This window comes from Bubalus bubalis, chromosome 17 (genome assembly GCF_019923935.1).
Source record: "Bubalus bubalis isolate 160015118507 breed Murrah chromosome 17, NDDB_SH_1, whole genome shotgun sequence".
Lineage (NCBI taxonomy): Eukaryota > Metazoa > Chordata > Mammalia > Artiodactyla > Bovidae > Bubalus > Bubalus bubalis.
This window is the reverse complement of record NC_059173.1, coordinates 28,971,752-28,988,135: the sequence shown is the minus strand read 5'-3', so window position 1 is coordinate 28,988,135 and position 16,384 is coordinate 28,971,752. Positions and strand designations below refer to the sequence as shown.

Sequence of the window (16,384 nt, the reverse complement as noted above, 5' to 3'; positions counted from 1 at the left end):
GTGTAGGTATTTACATGAACATCAACACTTGTGATTCATTTCCACAGTCAGGACCCCAAATAAAGGAGCCTTTAGCCTGTGGGTGTATAGTTTTTGAAGGACGTAGGACAGTAGTATAACTCAAGAATAAGCAAAAATAGAGTAGGACTCTGGGTTTCAGCTCAGCCAATCTGTCAGCAAACCAGGCCCAGACAAGTTAGAGGTCTCTGTGCACCAAGGGCTCCACTGAGCCAGTAGCTTTGGGGAGAATAATGATGCCTCCCAATTCTACAGCTGCTGCCTTTTCCTATGAAGCTGAGATGCTGCAGGGTTAGGCTACTGCATTCTTAAACAAACCATTTCCACTTACTGTGTGAGGCTGTGGGAGCTTCCCACCTTGTTAATCATTGAGACTGAGTCAAGCTGTCCCCAGATGGAAGAGCAGGCCGGAGAGACCAGCACAGTCCTTCTGGTCAGGCATTTGGTTTTGACCAAAGCCTCAGAGCAGCCAGTTAGGCTAGACGGTGGCGGGGTGGGGGCGGGCAGGAGGAGGTTTTCATCGCTGTGAGGGAGGTGACAGGTCTAAACCCCAAGAGGGACCTCTGGTGAAGGCTGATTCCCTCTGCAAGGGGCTCTAGTCACCAAAATGATCAGACCAGAGTCCTGCAGCCTGATGACTTCAGCTCCTCGGGTCGTGGGCACTTGTTTGGTCAGGAGCATCTCCTCAGACACCAGGAATCAAGGAAGCAGGAAAACAGAAAGGTCACTTCCAAGTGGACACTCAGAGCTGTAACAACAGTAGTGGATTAGCCTAAAAGGTCCCAAACATACTGCTTCCCTTGTCCACTATGTGCATGTGTGTGTGCTAAATCGCTGTCACGTCCAACTCTTTGCGACCCTGAGGGCTGTAGCCCATCAGGCTCCTCTGGCCATGGGATTCTCCAGGCAAGAATACTGGAGTGGGTTGCCATGCCCTCCTCCAGAGGATCTTCCCAACCCAGGGATCAAACCTATGTCTCCCATATCTCCTGCATTGGCAGGTGGGTTCTTTACCACTAGCGCCACCTAGCCTAAATCCCATTAACGTAATTCACATGCCGCATGTCACTAGGGAATGAGCTAGGACGTGACTTGTAAACATAAGTCATAACATTTCAGTTCCCTCCTCCCTTCCCACTCCTCCTACCCAATATTCAGGTGAGTGCTCATGACCTGTGATCCCATCCCAGGGCAGAGAGACCTTGACCTCATCCCTGTCTTTCTCCTTAAAGCCGCTGAGGCCTGAGTAGGAGAGGTCAGGGAATGCAGGGTTGGGGGCAGGTGGGAGATGGCTCCATCGGCTAAGTGAGGAGCCTTCACATTTAACTTGGAGGCAGCTCATGGTTCAGCAAAGTGAACGTCCAATGTTGGGGCCCAACACCCTGGAGCAGAAGTTGGGGTCCTTGGGCTCACACCATCCATCTCAGCCTGGGGACCATGGGCTCGGCAGCCTTTGCAACACTGAATTCCAGCTGGGGGTGTGGAACTCACTCACTCCAGCTGATGAGAGCTCCACTTGCAAGGCAGCAACTTCTTTTTAAGGAGATTACTTTAATCTGGGGCATGTGTTGCCCTGTTTCCAAGAAAATATCCTTAAATTCTTTCCCAGCTGACAAGTGAGGCCTAGGGTGTCTTCCAGGGTGTGGGTGTCCCTTCCATCACTTGTTGGTGTCAGTCTCTCCAGTCACATTAATCAGCACTGTAAACCAATTGAGGGCCCAAAAGGTTCAAATACACAACCAAGCCTACATGAGTTTTCTGGGGCTGCTGCTGAAACAAGTATCCAGGTGCTTAACAGCAGAAATTTACTGTCTCCCAGCCCAGGAGATGAGACGTCCAAGACCAAGGTGTCAGCAGCTTGGTTCCTGCTGACAGCCGTGAGAACTACCTGTTCGGTGCCTCTCACATAGCCTCTGGTGATTCTGGCAATAATTTGTATTCTTTGACTTGTAAAAGCATCACTTCGATCTCTGCTTTCATACTCATATGGGTTCTCCTAGTGTCTCTCTGTCCAGATTTCTCCTTTCTCTAAGAACACCAGTCATGTTGAATTAGGGGTCTAGTCTATCTGCCCCATGTGACCTCATCACAACTAATTACACCTGCTCTGACCCTATTCCCAAATAGGGACCAGGGACTTCAACATATGGATTTTGGGGGGACACAGTTCACCCCACAGCAATGCCTTCTCGGTGGTTTCCATGCGAGTTTGTGTGGTTTCCATGAGATTTCTCAGGGAAATCTCCCTCAAAGAACCAAGCTCACTTATGGCAGCCAGGACTACTGAAAAATTTCATCGATGCCTGACTGTCATTTCTGCAAAGATCTGAGGTTCACGTGAAAGTCTGTCAGGAGAGCTAAGCCTAAGAGTTCCCAGGAGTTGCATTCTTCCCTAACAGGCACGATGCTTCCAACGTAGCACACGCACCTCACAAGTGAACTAGCCAGTGTTTCAGTGATTCATCTGGTTTCAGCTCACAGGGTATGTGGATGGTCTTCCTTTGTGTTGAGTGTGAACGTCCATTTCCGCGAATGTGGTCTGAAGAGTCTGGAACCTTGCTCTAGTCCAGGACTGTTCTTAGTACTGGTTATGGTGACAATGTGGATTTGAGCTGGCAGCCTGACTGGGGAGAAAGTTCTCACCCAGAGGAGTGTTGCAACAACCAAGTCACTGTTGAGACAACTGAACTGGAACCTCCTGCCTGGTAATTGACATGAAACTCCCCCTGAGCCTTCCTCACTAGCTGACAAACAGACAAACACTATCACCCTGTGGGACATACAACTTGATCACCATCATTGCTACCACATCGCATGGACTCTCCCTTCAAGTCCCATTGATCAGCCCACAAGACCCTCACCTACCCTCTTCCAGGAAGCCACCTTTTCCATCAGCTTCCCATCCTCACTGCCAAACTGTCAAGACTACAAAGAGTGAGATTTTACTCTACTCGTGAGTTAACAGGTTAAACTGTCATGGTTTCATGAATTCTGGAAGAAGACACATGCATTCTCTGGGTCAGGGACAGAAGACTTCGTGGCTCACAGTGATGCCAGCAGACAAAGAGAATCAGAGTGTCTTGTACTGGCTTCCTGCCCCCAACCCCATTTCCACAAGACAATGTGATCTCTGCATACAGTGGTTTGAGTTATAGGACAGAAACCCCCAGCTTAGGAACACAAACGTTTTATAATGGGTAGTAACTGTGCCTGCCTTTTGCTCTGCAGGAAGGCATTATTGCTATTTTCTAAGGGCGCTTGTGCAAACATCCTTGAAAAGATCACGTAGAACGAAGGCAGTCAGTCCTCCTATTTCTCTACAAAATGCAAGAGAGTGATGGAAAAACATCTAGCAGCATGCGACCAGGACAAACTGACCCAGAGCTGGTACTACTAACCATTACATTGCACTCGGATAAGCTGAGCACAGTTCTAGTCTTAAATTTAAGGTTTTTCTCTTTTAAAAAAAGATTTTATTTGTGATTTGAAAAACTTGAATATGAGTTTTGTCAGAAATAGGAGTTTTACATACCTAAAGAAATATATTTCAGTCATACTAGTAGTATGGGGGTTTCCTCTGTCTGAAACGGCAAGACCCACAAGAAAACAAAATATTCAGTGTTGTTTTTGCTTAAGTCAACAGTTCATTTTCTTTTTAAACAGAACTCATTTAACATTTTAAGATTTTTATTTAATACTTTTATTACAATATTTATGTGGCAGCAATATTTAACAAGCTTCTGAGACACAGGATAAATTTCTGATAGATTTTGCAACTCTGCCAGAAGTAGAACTCAAAATAAATGTGTTATTTAAAACAACTGTTAAAGTAATAATAAAAGAAGTGTTGTTAGTATTAAGGAGGTTTTCAGTGCAAGGCTCAGTGGCTCTCCTATTTCACATAGAGGAACAATGAAAAGAAATACTTAAACCAGAAAAAAATTACTAGATACTTAGAGCAATGCACAGTTACCAAAAGCTTGAGAAAATACACTGAGAGATATGTTTAATATTTGCTAAAAAGAAAACTTTAGTTGCTCGTATGTGAAGCCCCATGAATCATTCCACAGAACCAGGAGTGGAAGAACTTACTCCCTTTGTGCTTCAAAAATCAACTGGTCATATCTAAGCCAAAATTCACAGACTTCTTCTGGTTCTTCATTCTCCTTTCATTCCAAATAGGACTTGCTATTTTCTCCCTTCTAGATAATAAGTTCTTGGTTTGAGGGTCTCTGCTACCCCACTGGGGTGGCCCAGGAGTAGATTCCAAGGAATCCCCAAACCTCTGGAAATTCATATCAGTCTTGGGGTATAAGAGCATGCCCACATGCTTGGGAGGGTGATGGTCTTATCTGTTATCTTTTATCCAGTTCTCAAAGTGATTTGTGACTCAATCAAAGTGGAGGCCCACCAGCCTGTTGTAACAGTTACCAGAGTAAAATATAAAGACAATTCACTAGGGTAAGTGAAGAAAATACTATAATTTCTATTTATTTTCATGCTCTCTTAAAGATAAGCTTCTTACTATATTGTAATATATCAGATTGAGAACAGCATATTATATTAATCATAAATATTAATAATACATATATGATAACATGCATTTTTATGGATTCATAATATATTGTCAGTTTACTAAAAATTTTATTAATACTAATGGTGTGCAGAATCCAAAAAGTTGGAGAATGCTGCTTGAAATTAGTGATTATCAAGCTGTGTCATAGGATTCTGCAGGGCATCTTTAACTTACATGTGGGAGGAGGTGAAGGAACAGAACATTCTCAAATACTAATATATTTTTATCCACTTCAATTTTCCAAGATACAATTTATTTGAGGAAGCAGGCAGCTCACTGTGATTGAACAACTTCACCGGCCACCAGTGCTTCCAAAGGCACAGAGTTTCTTGAGCCTCGTCTCTGTGACTTCCCAAAAGCCCTCAGCTTTACCTTCTTCTTGGGTATGTAATGTGTTGGAGTGTCCAACTTCTGCAACAGCATCTTTGTTGTGCTTTGCTTTGTTTTAGTTTCCCCCAAGACTACCTCATTGCTCTTTCTTCAGTACAGATGGGTTTGGCAACATTTCAGACTAAACAAACATCTTAGCTAACAGTTTAAGATTTGGGCATTATGCAAAGTCCTTTTCTGCCAAGTGATTTTCTTCTCAATCTATAAGGTTTAGTTGCAATTTAATGTTTTGACATGAAATACTTGGAAAAACTGAAAGGCAGCAGACCTTTATTGCAAATCTTCTACCAAAATTTCTGAGATTAAGTCCTAGATCTGCAACTTATATGTCATCTCAATTTCTATCCCATCTTCCTGACACTAAATTTATTATGATGAAAAAGAATTTGCATTGATAATAAAAGAAGCCTGGCTTTTAGGTTATCATTTTTTTTTATCTTTTGGTTAGGTTTTTTTTTTTTAATTTGGAATCTATGCATTTATGAAACCTATTTTTTTTTGAAGGTACTGAATGCAGGAAGAATATTAATAGTTTTAGAGGTAAAAGTGTGTGGATTGTGTAAGCTGGTCAAAACAGATGCATGTGTGACAGGTCAAGGGCAAAGCTGCTTCAGGAGAAATATAGGTGGCACTAAAGTGTAGAATGTTCCAAGAGTGCACGTCACCAAGTCAGTGCACATCACCAACACCATAAAAGAAGCATTTAAAGGGAGCCACACTTCGCCTACAATCTGGAACCAAACACGCAAAGAGCAGAAGGAAACTGAAGGCAACCGGACTGCAAAGGGCTAATCACTTCCAGAAGCTCCCCGCCTCTCACACTGGGAGGGATCCTCCCCCTCAGGAGAGAACAGTTTTCCCAGGATTGGAGCCGAATTCCAACAGAGACTGTACACTGCGACACTATAAAGTCTGCTGAATAAAGCAAGCTGTCCCTGCTTTTAGCCTGTGTTTAGACCCAGGGGACTGCACTTCCCTAGCATCTCTGCGGCAGTCTCTGCAGGTTTGGTTTTGCAGATGATAAGTCCTTCTTGACAGGCTTTGCAAGGCCTCTGGCCAGACTCCCCCCATCCACCGCCCTCCCCCTTCACGTGTGCCACATCTGCCATCCTTTACTCTTCGAACCCTCCTTTACCTAACTGTCCCCGAGGGAAAAGCACCCAGGCCCACAATCAGGCACAGACAAGCTCCTTGTTTCATGGTTCAGGGAAGGGCAGCGCCCTATGATGCCACCCTGACAAATACCCATGAGAGAGTCCTTTCCTCTGAGGAATAATGACTCATCCAGGTAAAACCCATGCACTTATAGCCAGGATAATCCACTAACCCATTCTCTTTGGGACGACTACCTGTCACTTTAGCAGAGATGTGAGCGTGGCTTTCCAGCATTACACAGCCTAGACAGCATTCGGGCTTTGCTCTGGAGCTCTCAGGGTGGGATGGGGGCGTGCGTGCCCCCCAGTCACTCCTCCCTTCACTCCCCCTTACCTTGCCCAGCAGCCTGCTGTGTCCACAACTGCTCCTCACCTCACCATAGCTGCCCTGGAGGGTCTGGCCAAGTCACGGACGAGTAATTTGGAGAAAAGATTAGTAGTAAAAACAAACAAACAAACTACTGTAGCAACCATTCCTTCTTTCCCACCAAAGGGTGTGAAGGACAAGTGAGAGTGACATGAAATTTCCAGGCCAGGCATCCCAGCTTTGTGTCCATACTTATGGTCCTGCATCATTTTCTTCTGAGATACAGATGGATGCTCATTTAGTCATCTGCGCAGGTAAATTCCATCCTCATCCATGCTGCTCATGGCATGCTTGCACAGACTCACATCTCAGCATCACATTCCTTCCTTTTGCGCTTGAAGTGGCTTGAAAACTGTTGGGGAGAGAGGCAGCAGCCAATGGTCTGCTTGTTTTGCTTCTTTCTTTTCTTTATAAGCCATTTTGAACAAAGGGCTCCATGGACATGAATAATAACTAATAATAACAATGATTAACAATCATAGTCGCTCTGACAAATGGACTTTCTGTCCTTTTTCTCCTCCCCCCTCCACCGCTCATTCCAGGCACCTGAGGATGCAGAGTGCACCCTGCACCCAAGCCTCTGTGTCCATGTGCACATGTGCACTTGCCCGGCAGCCCTTCCCCTTGGCCTGATGAGCTGCTTCCTCGAAGACTAAGACCCTTCTGCAGGCACTGAGTCTCCTCCTCCTTTGGGTTCCATGGCATTTTGTGATTATTTTTCTTATGTTCACCTTCCAATTTTCTTTCTTGATGAAAGAGGCCTTACTTGGAATTCCAAAAACAGCATTATATGTTTCTGGCACATAGTAGTCATTCAGTAAAAGATGAACAAATACATGAAATGAGTTTCTTCAGTGCTAGGTTCAAAACCTTTGTGTTTTCTTATGAAGTCCAGATGGAAGTAGAAAGAGAAGGAAAAATGGGAAAAGATCTTTGAACTCTATGTATTTCACTTTGCAGCTATCTCTGGGAGACTTCAAGGGAACTCTATGCTCACTTGAGAACGATATGTGACAAGCAAGTTTATTCTGTGTACTGGACACAAAATAATGGGACAAGAAGTCATGGAAACAACAGAACAGAAGAACAGCTCATGGAATTCTCAGGAGGAATAGGCATCTGGGGACTCAAATTGTATTATAGAACAGTTGACTTGGCGGTAAGATTCAGCCCTCAACCCTGTCAGAGACCCTTTGTGTCCACTCTTTCTCCATTCTCAACTCCACGCCAGTCTCAAGCCTCTGTCTTGGTCCTTCACTTTCCTTGTGAACTCACCCTCAGGCTCTGTCCCTGGGCACCTTCAGTGATCCAGACTTGAATGTGTCTCTGACAAGTACATACTCTAGAATTGATAAGGCAGAGATGAGAAAGGGATTCCTCCAAGTTTTGAGCATCCAAGTTGCAGATTTTGAGTGCATTCCATCACAGAAATGCTGTGTGTCCATCTGGCTACGCAGCATCCCACAGTTAAGGAGCCTTTGCACACTGGGCCAGGTAATCTATAACAGGTGACTGAATAGTTTTAAGAAAACACATTTTAGTAACTTTTTCTTTGGATAAAATATCAAACTTATGGAAAGACTGCAGGAATAGTACAAGGAATTCCCATGTAGCTTTGACTCAGATTGCTTACATTTCCCTCAGATTGTTTTCAACAGAGTCTGGTCAACAGAACATGCTGGTCATAGCAAATACCCTCGTCCAACAACACAAGAGCCAACTCTACACCTAGACATCACTAGATGGTCAATACTGAAATCAGATTGAGTATATTCTTTGCAGCCAAAGATGGAGAAGCTCTATAACGGTCAGCAAAGACAAGAAAGACCTTGGGCTGACTGTGGCTCAGATCATGAGCTCCATATTGCAAAATTCAGTCTTAAACTGAAGAAAGTAGGGAAAACCACTAAGACATTCAGGTATGACCTAAATCAAATCCTTTATGATGATACAGTGGAGGTGATGAATAGATTTAAGAGATTAGACCTGGTAGACAGAGTGCCTAAAGAACTGTGGATGGAAGTTCATAACGTTGTAGAGGAGGCAGTGACCAAAATCATCCCAAAGAAAAGGAAATGCAAGCAGACAAAGTGGTTGTCTGAGGATTCTTTACAAAAATAGCTGAGGAAACAAGAGAAGCAAATAGCAAGGGAGAAAGGGAAAGATATACCCAACTGAATGCAGAGTTTCAGAGAATAGCAAGGAGAGATAAGAAGGCCTATTTAAATGAACAATGCAAAGAAATAGAGGAAAACAATAGAGTAGGAAAGACTAGAGATCTCTTCAAGAAAATGAGAGATATCAAGGAAACATTTCATGCAAGGATGGGCACAATAAAAGACAGAAACAGTAAGGACCTAACAGAAGCATAAGAGATTAAGAAGAGGTGGCAAAAATACACAGGAAAACTATTAAAAAAAAAAAAAAGATCATCTTAATGACTCAGATAACCATGATGGTGTGGTCACTCACCTAGTGTCAGACATCCTGGACTGTGAAGTCAAGTGGGACTTAGGAAGTAATAGTACGAACAAAGCTGGTAGAGGTGATGGAATTCCAGCTGAACGATTTCAAATCCTAAAAGATGATGCTGTGAAAATGCTGTGCTCAATATGTCAGTAAATTTGGAAAACTCAGCAGTAGCCACAGGACTGGAAAAGGTCAGTTCTCATTTCCAATCCCAAAGAAAGGCAATGCCAAAGAAAGTTCAAAGCTATGATGCTGAAGCTGAAGCTGAAGCTCCAATACTTTGGCCACCTGATGCAATAAGCCGACTCATTGGAAAAGACCTAATGCTGGGAAAGTCTGAAGGCGAAAGGAGAAGAGGGCAGCAGAGGATGAGATGATTGGAGAGCATCACTGACTCAATGAACATGAATTTGAGCAAATTCCAGGAGATAGTGGAGGACAGAGGAACATGGCATGTTGCAGTCCATGGGGCTGTAAAGAGTTGGACATGACTTAGCGACTGAACAACAGATTGTTTATATTTTCCTTCACTGGTTCTGTGTGTGTACATGTGTTTATACACACAGAGAGAGAATATTTTTTGAATTCCAATTAACTTACAACTTTTGGAACGTAAATTATTAGCAAATTTGTGTCTGCTTAAACAGGTGATAAATAACACATTTTATGCTTTTTAATTTTCCTTAATTTCTAATATTTTCCTTGTAATAAGGGCTCAGTTCCAGAAAGAAAAATATATTTAAGTCTTGATTTTACTTTTAAATTCTTTTATTAACTTCATATGCTTGTAAGATTATAACTATATTTTTCCAAGTCCTGTGGTAGTCCCCAGTAATAGGATTGGCATTTAATGAGCCACATCAGTGCTTCAAGACACAGGATCATTACTGAGTAAATAATAATTATTGTAATATATATAATAATACACAGGGATGCTAAGAGACCTATCAGAAATTACTGGTATTCCTGAGGTCACCATGGACTAGCCTGGGGACCAATGGAGATAATTTTTAAATTTTTAAGCTGAATTACTTCTCAGATCCACAAATAAGTTTGCTGTATCTATAGCTCTGCTAATAGTGACTTAAACACTTGTATGTCCCTCTTTCTGTAGCTTTGAAGCTGTATTCATTTAAAAATCAGATCTTATCTCCAACCAAACTCTGTATGTTATTTAGTTCAGCAGAGATCTTAGACTAACATCACTAAAAATAAAAGTTTATGTTCCAGAAAAATGTTTTGAAAGTTCCAGAATAAAATCACAGCATCATTTTCTTCATCAACATTAACATTCCCTTTAAAAATATCATTATTTCACTAGAATACAATATTCACAGATGTGTACTTAAGACAAAAGCTTGATTCTGAGGACATATATACACACCAAAGTGCTCAACACAAATACTTAAAAGTAAGCTATCAGCAAAAAGAACAAGTCTTATTTCCGACTTCTGAACTTAGATTTTCCTCATGCAACTTTCTGTGGCTCAGCCTGGCAATGGAGGGTGTCTGCTGAAATAGGTCCAAATTACTTCGGTGTGTGTAAGTACTTTACTTCTGACTTTATGGCTCACTCCCTGAATGCTGCCTTTACTCCATGTTGCTTCAATTAAAGTAAATCATAATGATATTATTGCATTTTAATATAGGCCATAACCCTCTTTTACCCTGAAGATGACACAAAAATGAATTAATAGAAATGAAATTGCTATTATGAATTAAAATAGCCTTTACCATGTATAGACTTTTACAAATGTCAAAAAAGGAAATACTTATTTTTATGACATATTATGTTGTAGAGAATATTTTTATAAAATCATCTTGATATTTACAGGAGAACTACTTTAGATTCATATTGCATCTAACCCATAATGGCTTATTTTCTTTAAGAAAAGGGAAAAGAAAAAAGTGCAACAGGAAAAAAAAAACTCAGTCTATCTTATTATATATGCTAACTGTTAAATGAGGAAACGTAACAAAATGTACAGTTGAAAGATTCAAAGAGCTTATGGTATCAAGACTATTGTTTCTATTCAACAAGCGTTTTTAAGGCAACCAACACTGCCACAAGCACTTGGATAACCAGGGCATTGGGCCAGGGCAGGATACGCAGACAGCTCACCAGGTGCTACAGGTCACTACATTACCTGATCTATGTACAAGGTGCTGAGTTTTGAGTACAGGTAATAAGTATATTATATCCCCTCAAAGTCACTTTTTGAGGTTTCTTTGTTTTTCACTGAAAAATTGAATATTGAAGTGAATACATTTTTGTCATGTTAAGTGGAAGGAAAAGTAGATGGTGACTTGGCTCCTGAAATGTTAATACTGATCGTCAGCTCACCACCATGCCAGTGTGCTCTCAGAGGGTCCACTCACGTTCCAAGGAGTCAAACCCCAAAGGCTAACAATCAGGTGTGTGTTTGGTTAATCTATTCCTGATGCTTTGCCTAAAAAATTGGCATTGGCTTCCTCAACATCTTTTTTCTGGAACCATGGCTTTGAAGTTGTTCCTTGTTGATACGCTTCCAGAAAATGACAGATCCCAGGAATGTCACTAGGAAAGTTTGGTGGAAGTTCTTCCCTTGATCGAGGTGTAAACACAAAACCAGGACAGTCCTTGAGTAATCTGGAAAGATTAAAAGGCAGATATTGATCATGAAACAACATTGACATAACTGTCTAGTCAAGAAAAGGCAACATAACTAAGGGAACATTCCTGAGAATGTTGATAAACCCACCATCTTCAGTGTGATTGACAGAAAAATCCTAATGATGTTTACAAACACATTGTTCTTCACAGAAGAACAATGAAGAATCAATTCACAATAACAGAAAGTTCCACCAGATAATGGATTTCACTCATATTAGGAAAAATAACTATAAAATATTTTTGTAAAGATATCATCCATAATCTATACAATAGTGCAATTCATAGTGGTGGAAAAAACCCAAATGATACAAAGTTTAATAATATAAGAAAATAATATTATAGAACTGAAGGAGTTGAAAGATATAAGACACTATATCCATTCATTTTGTAAATATTACTGAGAAATAATCATGGGCAAGAACTTTTGAAAGAAAAGTTCTACATAATATATACACACACATATATATGTGAAAGTGAAAGTCGCTCAGTCGTGTCCACCTCTTTGTGATCCCATGAACTATACAGTCCATGGAATTTTCCAAGCCAGAATACTGGAGCAGGTAGCTGTTCCCTTCTCCAGGGGATCTTCCCAACCCACAAATTGAACCAGGATCTCCTGCACTGCAGGCAGATTCTTTACCAGCTTAGCTACCAGGGAAGCCATATATATATATATATATATATACACACACACACACAGACAGACAGACACATATAATGTGAGAATGGGGCTTTCTCAGTGACTCAGTGGTAAAGAATCTGCCTGCAATGCAGGAGATGCAGGTTCAGTCCTTGGACTGGGAAGATCCCTTGGAGGAGGGCATGGCAACCCACTCCAGTATTCCTGCCAGGAAAATTCCATGGAGAGAGGAGCCTGGTGGGCTACGGTCCACGGAGTCACAAAGAGTCAGGCACAACCAAAGCAACTGAGTGCACACACAAAATGGGGAAATAACTTTGGGATCTCTTTGGATAAAGTTTTTATGAATTCTAGGTTAGTAGGACTAAAGTGAGGTTTAGTTGTATATATGTATACTCTACTTACTATCTGATATTTGCAATATGTTTTCTTCTTAAATTCTTAAGAATTAAATTTCCTCCTAAATTCAGATGTTCTACCAGCTTTTATTATTTGCTTCATTGGTCCATGAGGATAAACTCATTTTAAATTCTAATCACACTGATTAAGTTACTGGCTCCTCTTCCCATTTGCTTCCCGAGGTCTCTGTCAAATGCAAACTTAATAAGCATCTCTCTGATCTATTATTCAGGCCATGGATGAGAACAAGCTCTAAACCAGCTTCTACAGAAAATTACTCATACCGTCCCTTCCACTCCCCTGCAATGGGACATCTAAATGAAAAGAGTGATGATATCGTGCTAAAGTTCAGAACTGTGATGCTCTATATGTACTGAGGAAACTGCTATATAGACATGAAGGTCTCAAGGATTACAGACCTCAGACAGAATACACAAGAGTGTTCAATTAACTAATTTTATAAGCGCATCAATAAATATTTAGTCTGCAAAAGAATAAAACAAGTGAAATGATGTTTTAGTCATGGATTTGTAAATATTTCAAGTACCTATTATTTATAAGGCATCAGATCAGATCAGTCGCTCAGTCGTGTCCGACTCTTTGCGACCCCATGAATCGCAGCACACCAGGCCTCCCTGTCCATCACCAACTCCCAGAGTTCACTCAGACTCACGTCCATCGAGTCAGTGATGCCATCCAGCCATCTCATCCTCTGTTGTCCCCTTCTCCTCTTGCCCCCAATCCCTCCCAGCATCAGAGTCCTTTCCAATGAGTCAACTCTTCTCGTGAGGTGGCCAAAGTACTGGAGTTTCAGCTTTAGCATCATTCCCTCCAAAGAAATCCCAGGGCTGATCTCCTTCAGAATGGACTGGTTGGATCTCCTTGCAGTCCAAGGGACTCTCAAGAGTCTTCTCCAACACCACAGTTCAAAAGCATCAATTCTTCGGCACTCAGCCTTCTTCACAGTCCAACTCTCACATCCATACATGACCACAGGAAAAACCATAGCCAAGGCATAGTAGTTGGTAATATATAGTGAAAAATTACAGAATTCCACAGTATTGAAAGTGTAAGCTTCAAAGTGTGGTACATCTAAGTTTGAATAACAGCAAAGATGTCAGATTTCTAGCCTTTAAAAGGAAACTATAATAATACACAGGGCTTCCCTCATGGCTCAAATGGTAAAGAATTTGCCTGCAATGCAGGAGACCTGGGTTCGATCCCTGGGTTGAGAAGATCCCCTGGAGATGGAACCCCATCTCTAGCTTCCTTTCTTCCATCCTTTGGAGAAGGGCATGGCAACCCACTCCAGTATTCTTGCCTGGATAATTCTATGGACAGAGGAGCCTGGCAGGCTACCATCCATGGGGTCGCAAAGAGTCAAACACGACTGAGCGACTAACACTTTCACTTTCATAATAATACAGGTCTCTTAGGACAGTTATGAAGATTAAATAAATTGTTTAAACAAGATTCATTAATCATCAATTGGATGTCACACAACACCTGCCATATTGGTAACAATAAGTTTGATAATATCAGGCATTGGGAAATAGAAACCTTCAGACACAATGGAACACAGATGGGTTTGGACAGCTGAGTGATGCTGAGTAAAGCTGAAACTGAGTAATGAAGCTCATGATCTGGGAATGTCATTCATAGGTATGTTATCTAGAGACATGTATATAAGTATATTTATCAAATCAGTTTGCATAATAATGAAAAACTGGCTATCCTGAAATTAACCATGGACAGAAGACAGAGTGGCTTACTTATATCCTAGAATACATATTACATCATAGGCACATCTGGTGACATGTTAGATTTATCTCTGACCTGCCTGGGAGAACCAACTGTTAAATACTCAGGAATCTTCAAGCCAATTAAACCATGGATAGGCTGAAACCAGCCACAGTGTAGTGTTTACACTTTAGAAATGGTAAATGCTAGAAGTCAGGGAGTATCTACTTCAATCCCCAAGCTGGTTGACCAGCTTACCACTGCATTTGGAATACTTTAACTAAATGAACTAGATTTATATGAACTGGATTTATACTTTATCAAGAAAAAAATCTCAAAAACATAATATTGAATGGATTCAAGGCAAGTTGCAAAAGAATATGGACAGGTTGAGTGGGAGTTTATTTTTCTCTGGTTTTATTTTTGTATCTAGCCCATTTAGAAGTGGTTTTAAAGTAAATCATTAGAATGTATTAAGAGCTTTTCTTAAGATCACACAGCTGGTAAGCCCTGTACTGGGGACCCATAAGACATGTCTTCTGACTACAAATCCCATGCTTTTTAAAGAAACTTACAGATAAACACAGTGTCATGGAATTAGAAATGTTCATTAAATCTTTTTTAAAAAATCCAAATTTATAAGAAAAACAGGTTGGAAATATAAAACCATTTAGATGAAAGCTTGAGGAGAGAAAGATCCGAGATTAGCAGCAACAGTCCCAGGGCGGATGCTCACACGCGGAAGGCGGTTTTCTTACTCCCCCGGACTGGACACCATGTCCTCCAAGCGGCTGCATCAACTCTCCTAATTCTGTCATCTGCCCTTTACGCTCCTTGTTCCCTCACAGAATCCAAGTCCTGCTTCTGTGTCACCTCAGGAGTTCCTAGGTCAACCTTCCCACCCACAGGGGTGGCTCCATTATGCTCCATTATGCCCCAGTTTTGTCTTTAATGATCTTGGATCATCACACACCCTTCTCCTCAATCCACTGATCCAACACTCAAACAGTACCGAACCTAGTCTCTGTGAGTTCTCTGCAGTTCAGTACAAACAAATAAAAATGCAGAAAATTGTCCCCGAGAATAAAACTCCTCAAGGCCTTTAAAAAAAAGGAATGTATAACTGCTATTACATTGCTACTTTCTAAATTACTGATTAGAATTTGGAAACAGAAGTTTGAAAGTAGTGGATATTTTTGGGTGTGGGGATGTAGTCTGTGTCCTAAATGTACATGTTTCATAAATATATCAAGGAAGGTAAGCTTCCTAATATTATTTTGTTGAGAAATACCATTCCAGGATTTAACGTTCTTTCATTAAAGCTCTGCAAAGAAACAATCACCTTTTATATCTGCATGAATTCTCATAAAATCTACCCTTGTCCTGAACTTAACCATTTCAGGCACAGGGATGAGCTAAGATGACCACGTGAGGGTGTATCTAGGGCAGGTGAGGAATGTGTCCCTGAGGAGATGACATTTGACTTAAGGTCAGATCACGAGAAGGAGGAAAACAGGAGATGACCCAGGAGAGAAAGGGAAAGCAGATTCAGGAATCAGTTTAGCAAGTCTGATGAATAAAAACGAGGCTGGGGTTGCAGGAGATCCATGAAATGAGGAGAAAGTGGAAGAAAATGAGGTGGTAAGAGCTGATGTGACTATGACCAGAGACACCACTTGAGTCTGTGGTTACAAGTCTGATTTTATTCTGGTTGCAGTGGAGGCCACTGGAGGGCTTGTAGGGCAGGGATGACAGATCTGCTTATGGTTTAGGAAGAGAACTTGGCTCTTGTGTGGAGGATGAGCCAAGGAGGAGGCACACGAGATACAAGAGTGAGGATGATGCTTGGCTGGGGTGGTGGCACTGAAGGAGGTGAGAAAGGCTATGTGCAGGACACACGTGTGGAGGCAGGGGTGGGGCATGATGGGGAGAAGGGAGAGATCACTCTGAGGTCCCTGGTTTGAGTAACTAGGTAGAC

At 41.6% G+C, this 16,384-nt stretch overlaps 1 protein-coding gene across 7 annotated transcripts in view; it reads right to left on the bottom strand.

Moving 5' to 3' along the window:
- Positions 1-9,724: 9,724 nt before the first annotated feature.
- Positions 9,725-16,384, bottom strand: part of GUCY1A1 (guanylate cyclase 1 soluble subunit alpha 1) — a 65,499-nt gene continuing 58,839 nt past the window's right edge. For all 7 annotated transcript variants that reach the window (XM_006078216.4, XM_006078219.4, XM_006078215.4 and 4 more), the window contains one exon: positions 9,725-11,603. In XM_006078216.4, coding sequence (XP_006078278.2) covers positions 11,402-11,603 — 202 coding nt within the window. In that variant the 3' untranslated portion in view covers positions 9,725-11,401. The remainder of the gene's footprint in view (positions 11,604-16,384) is intronic.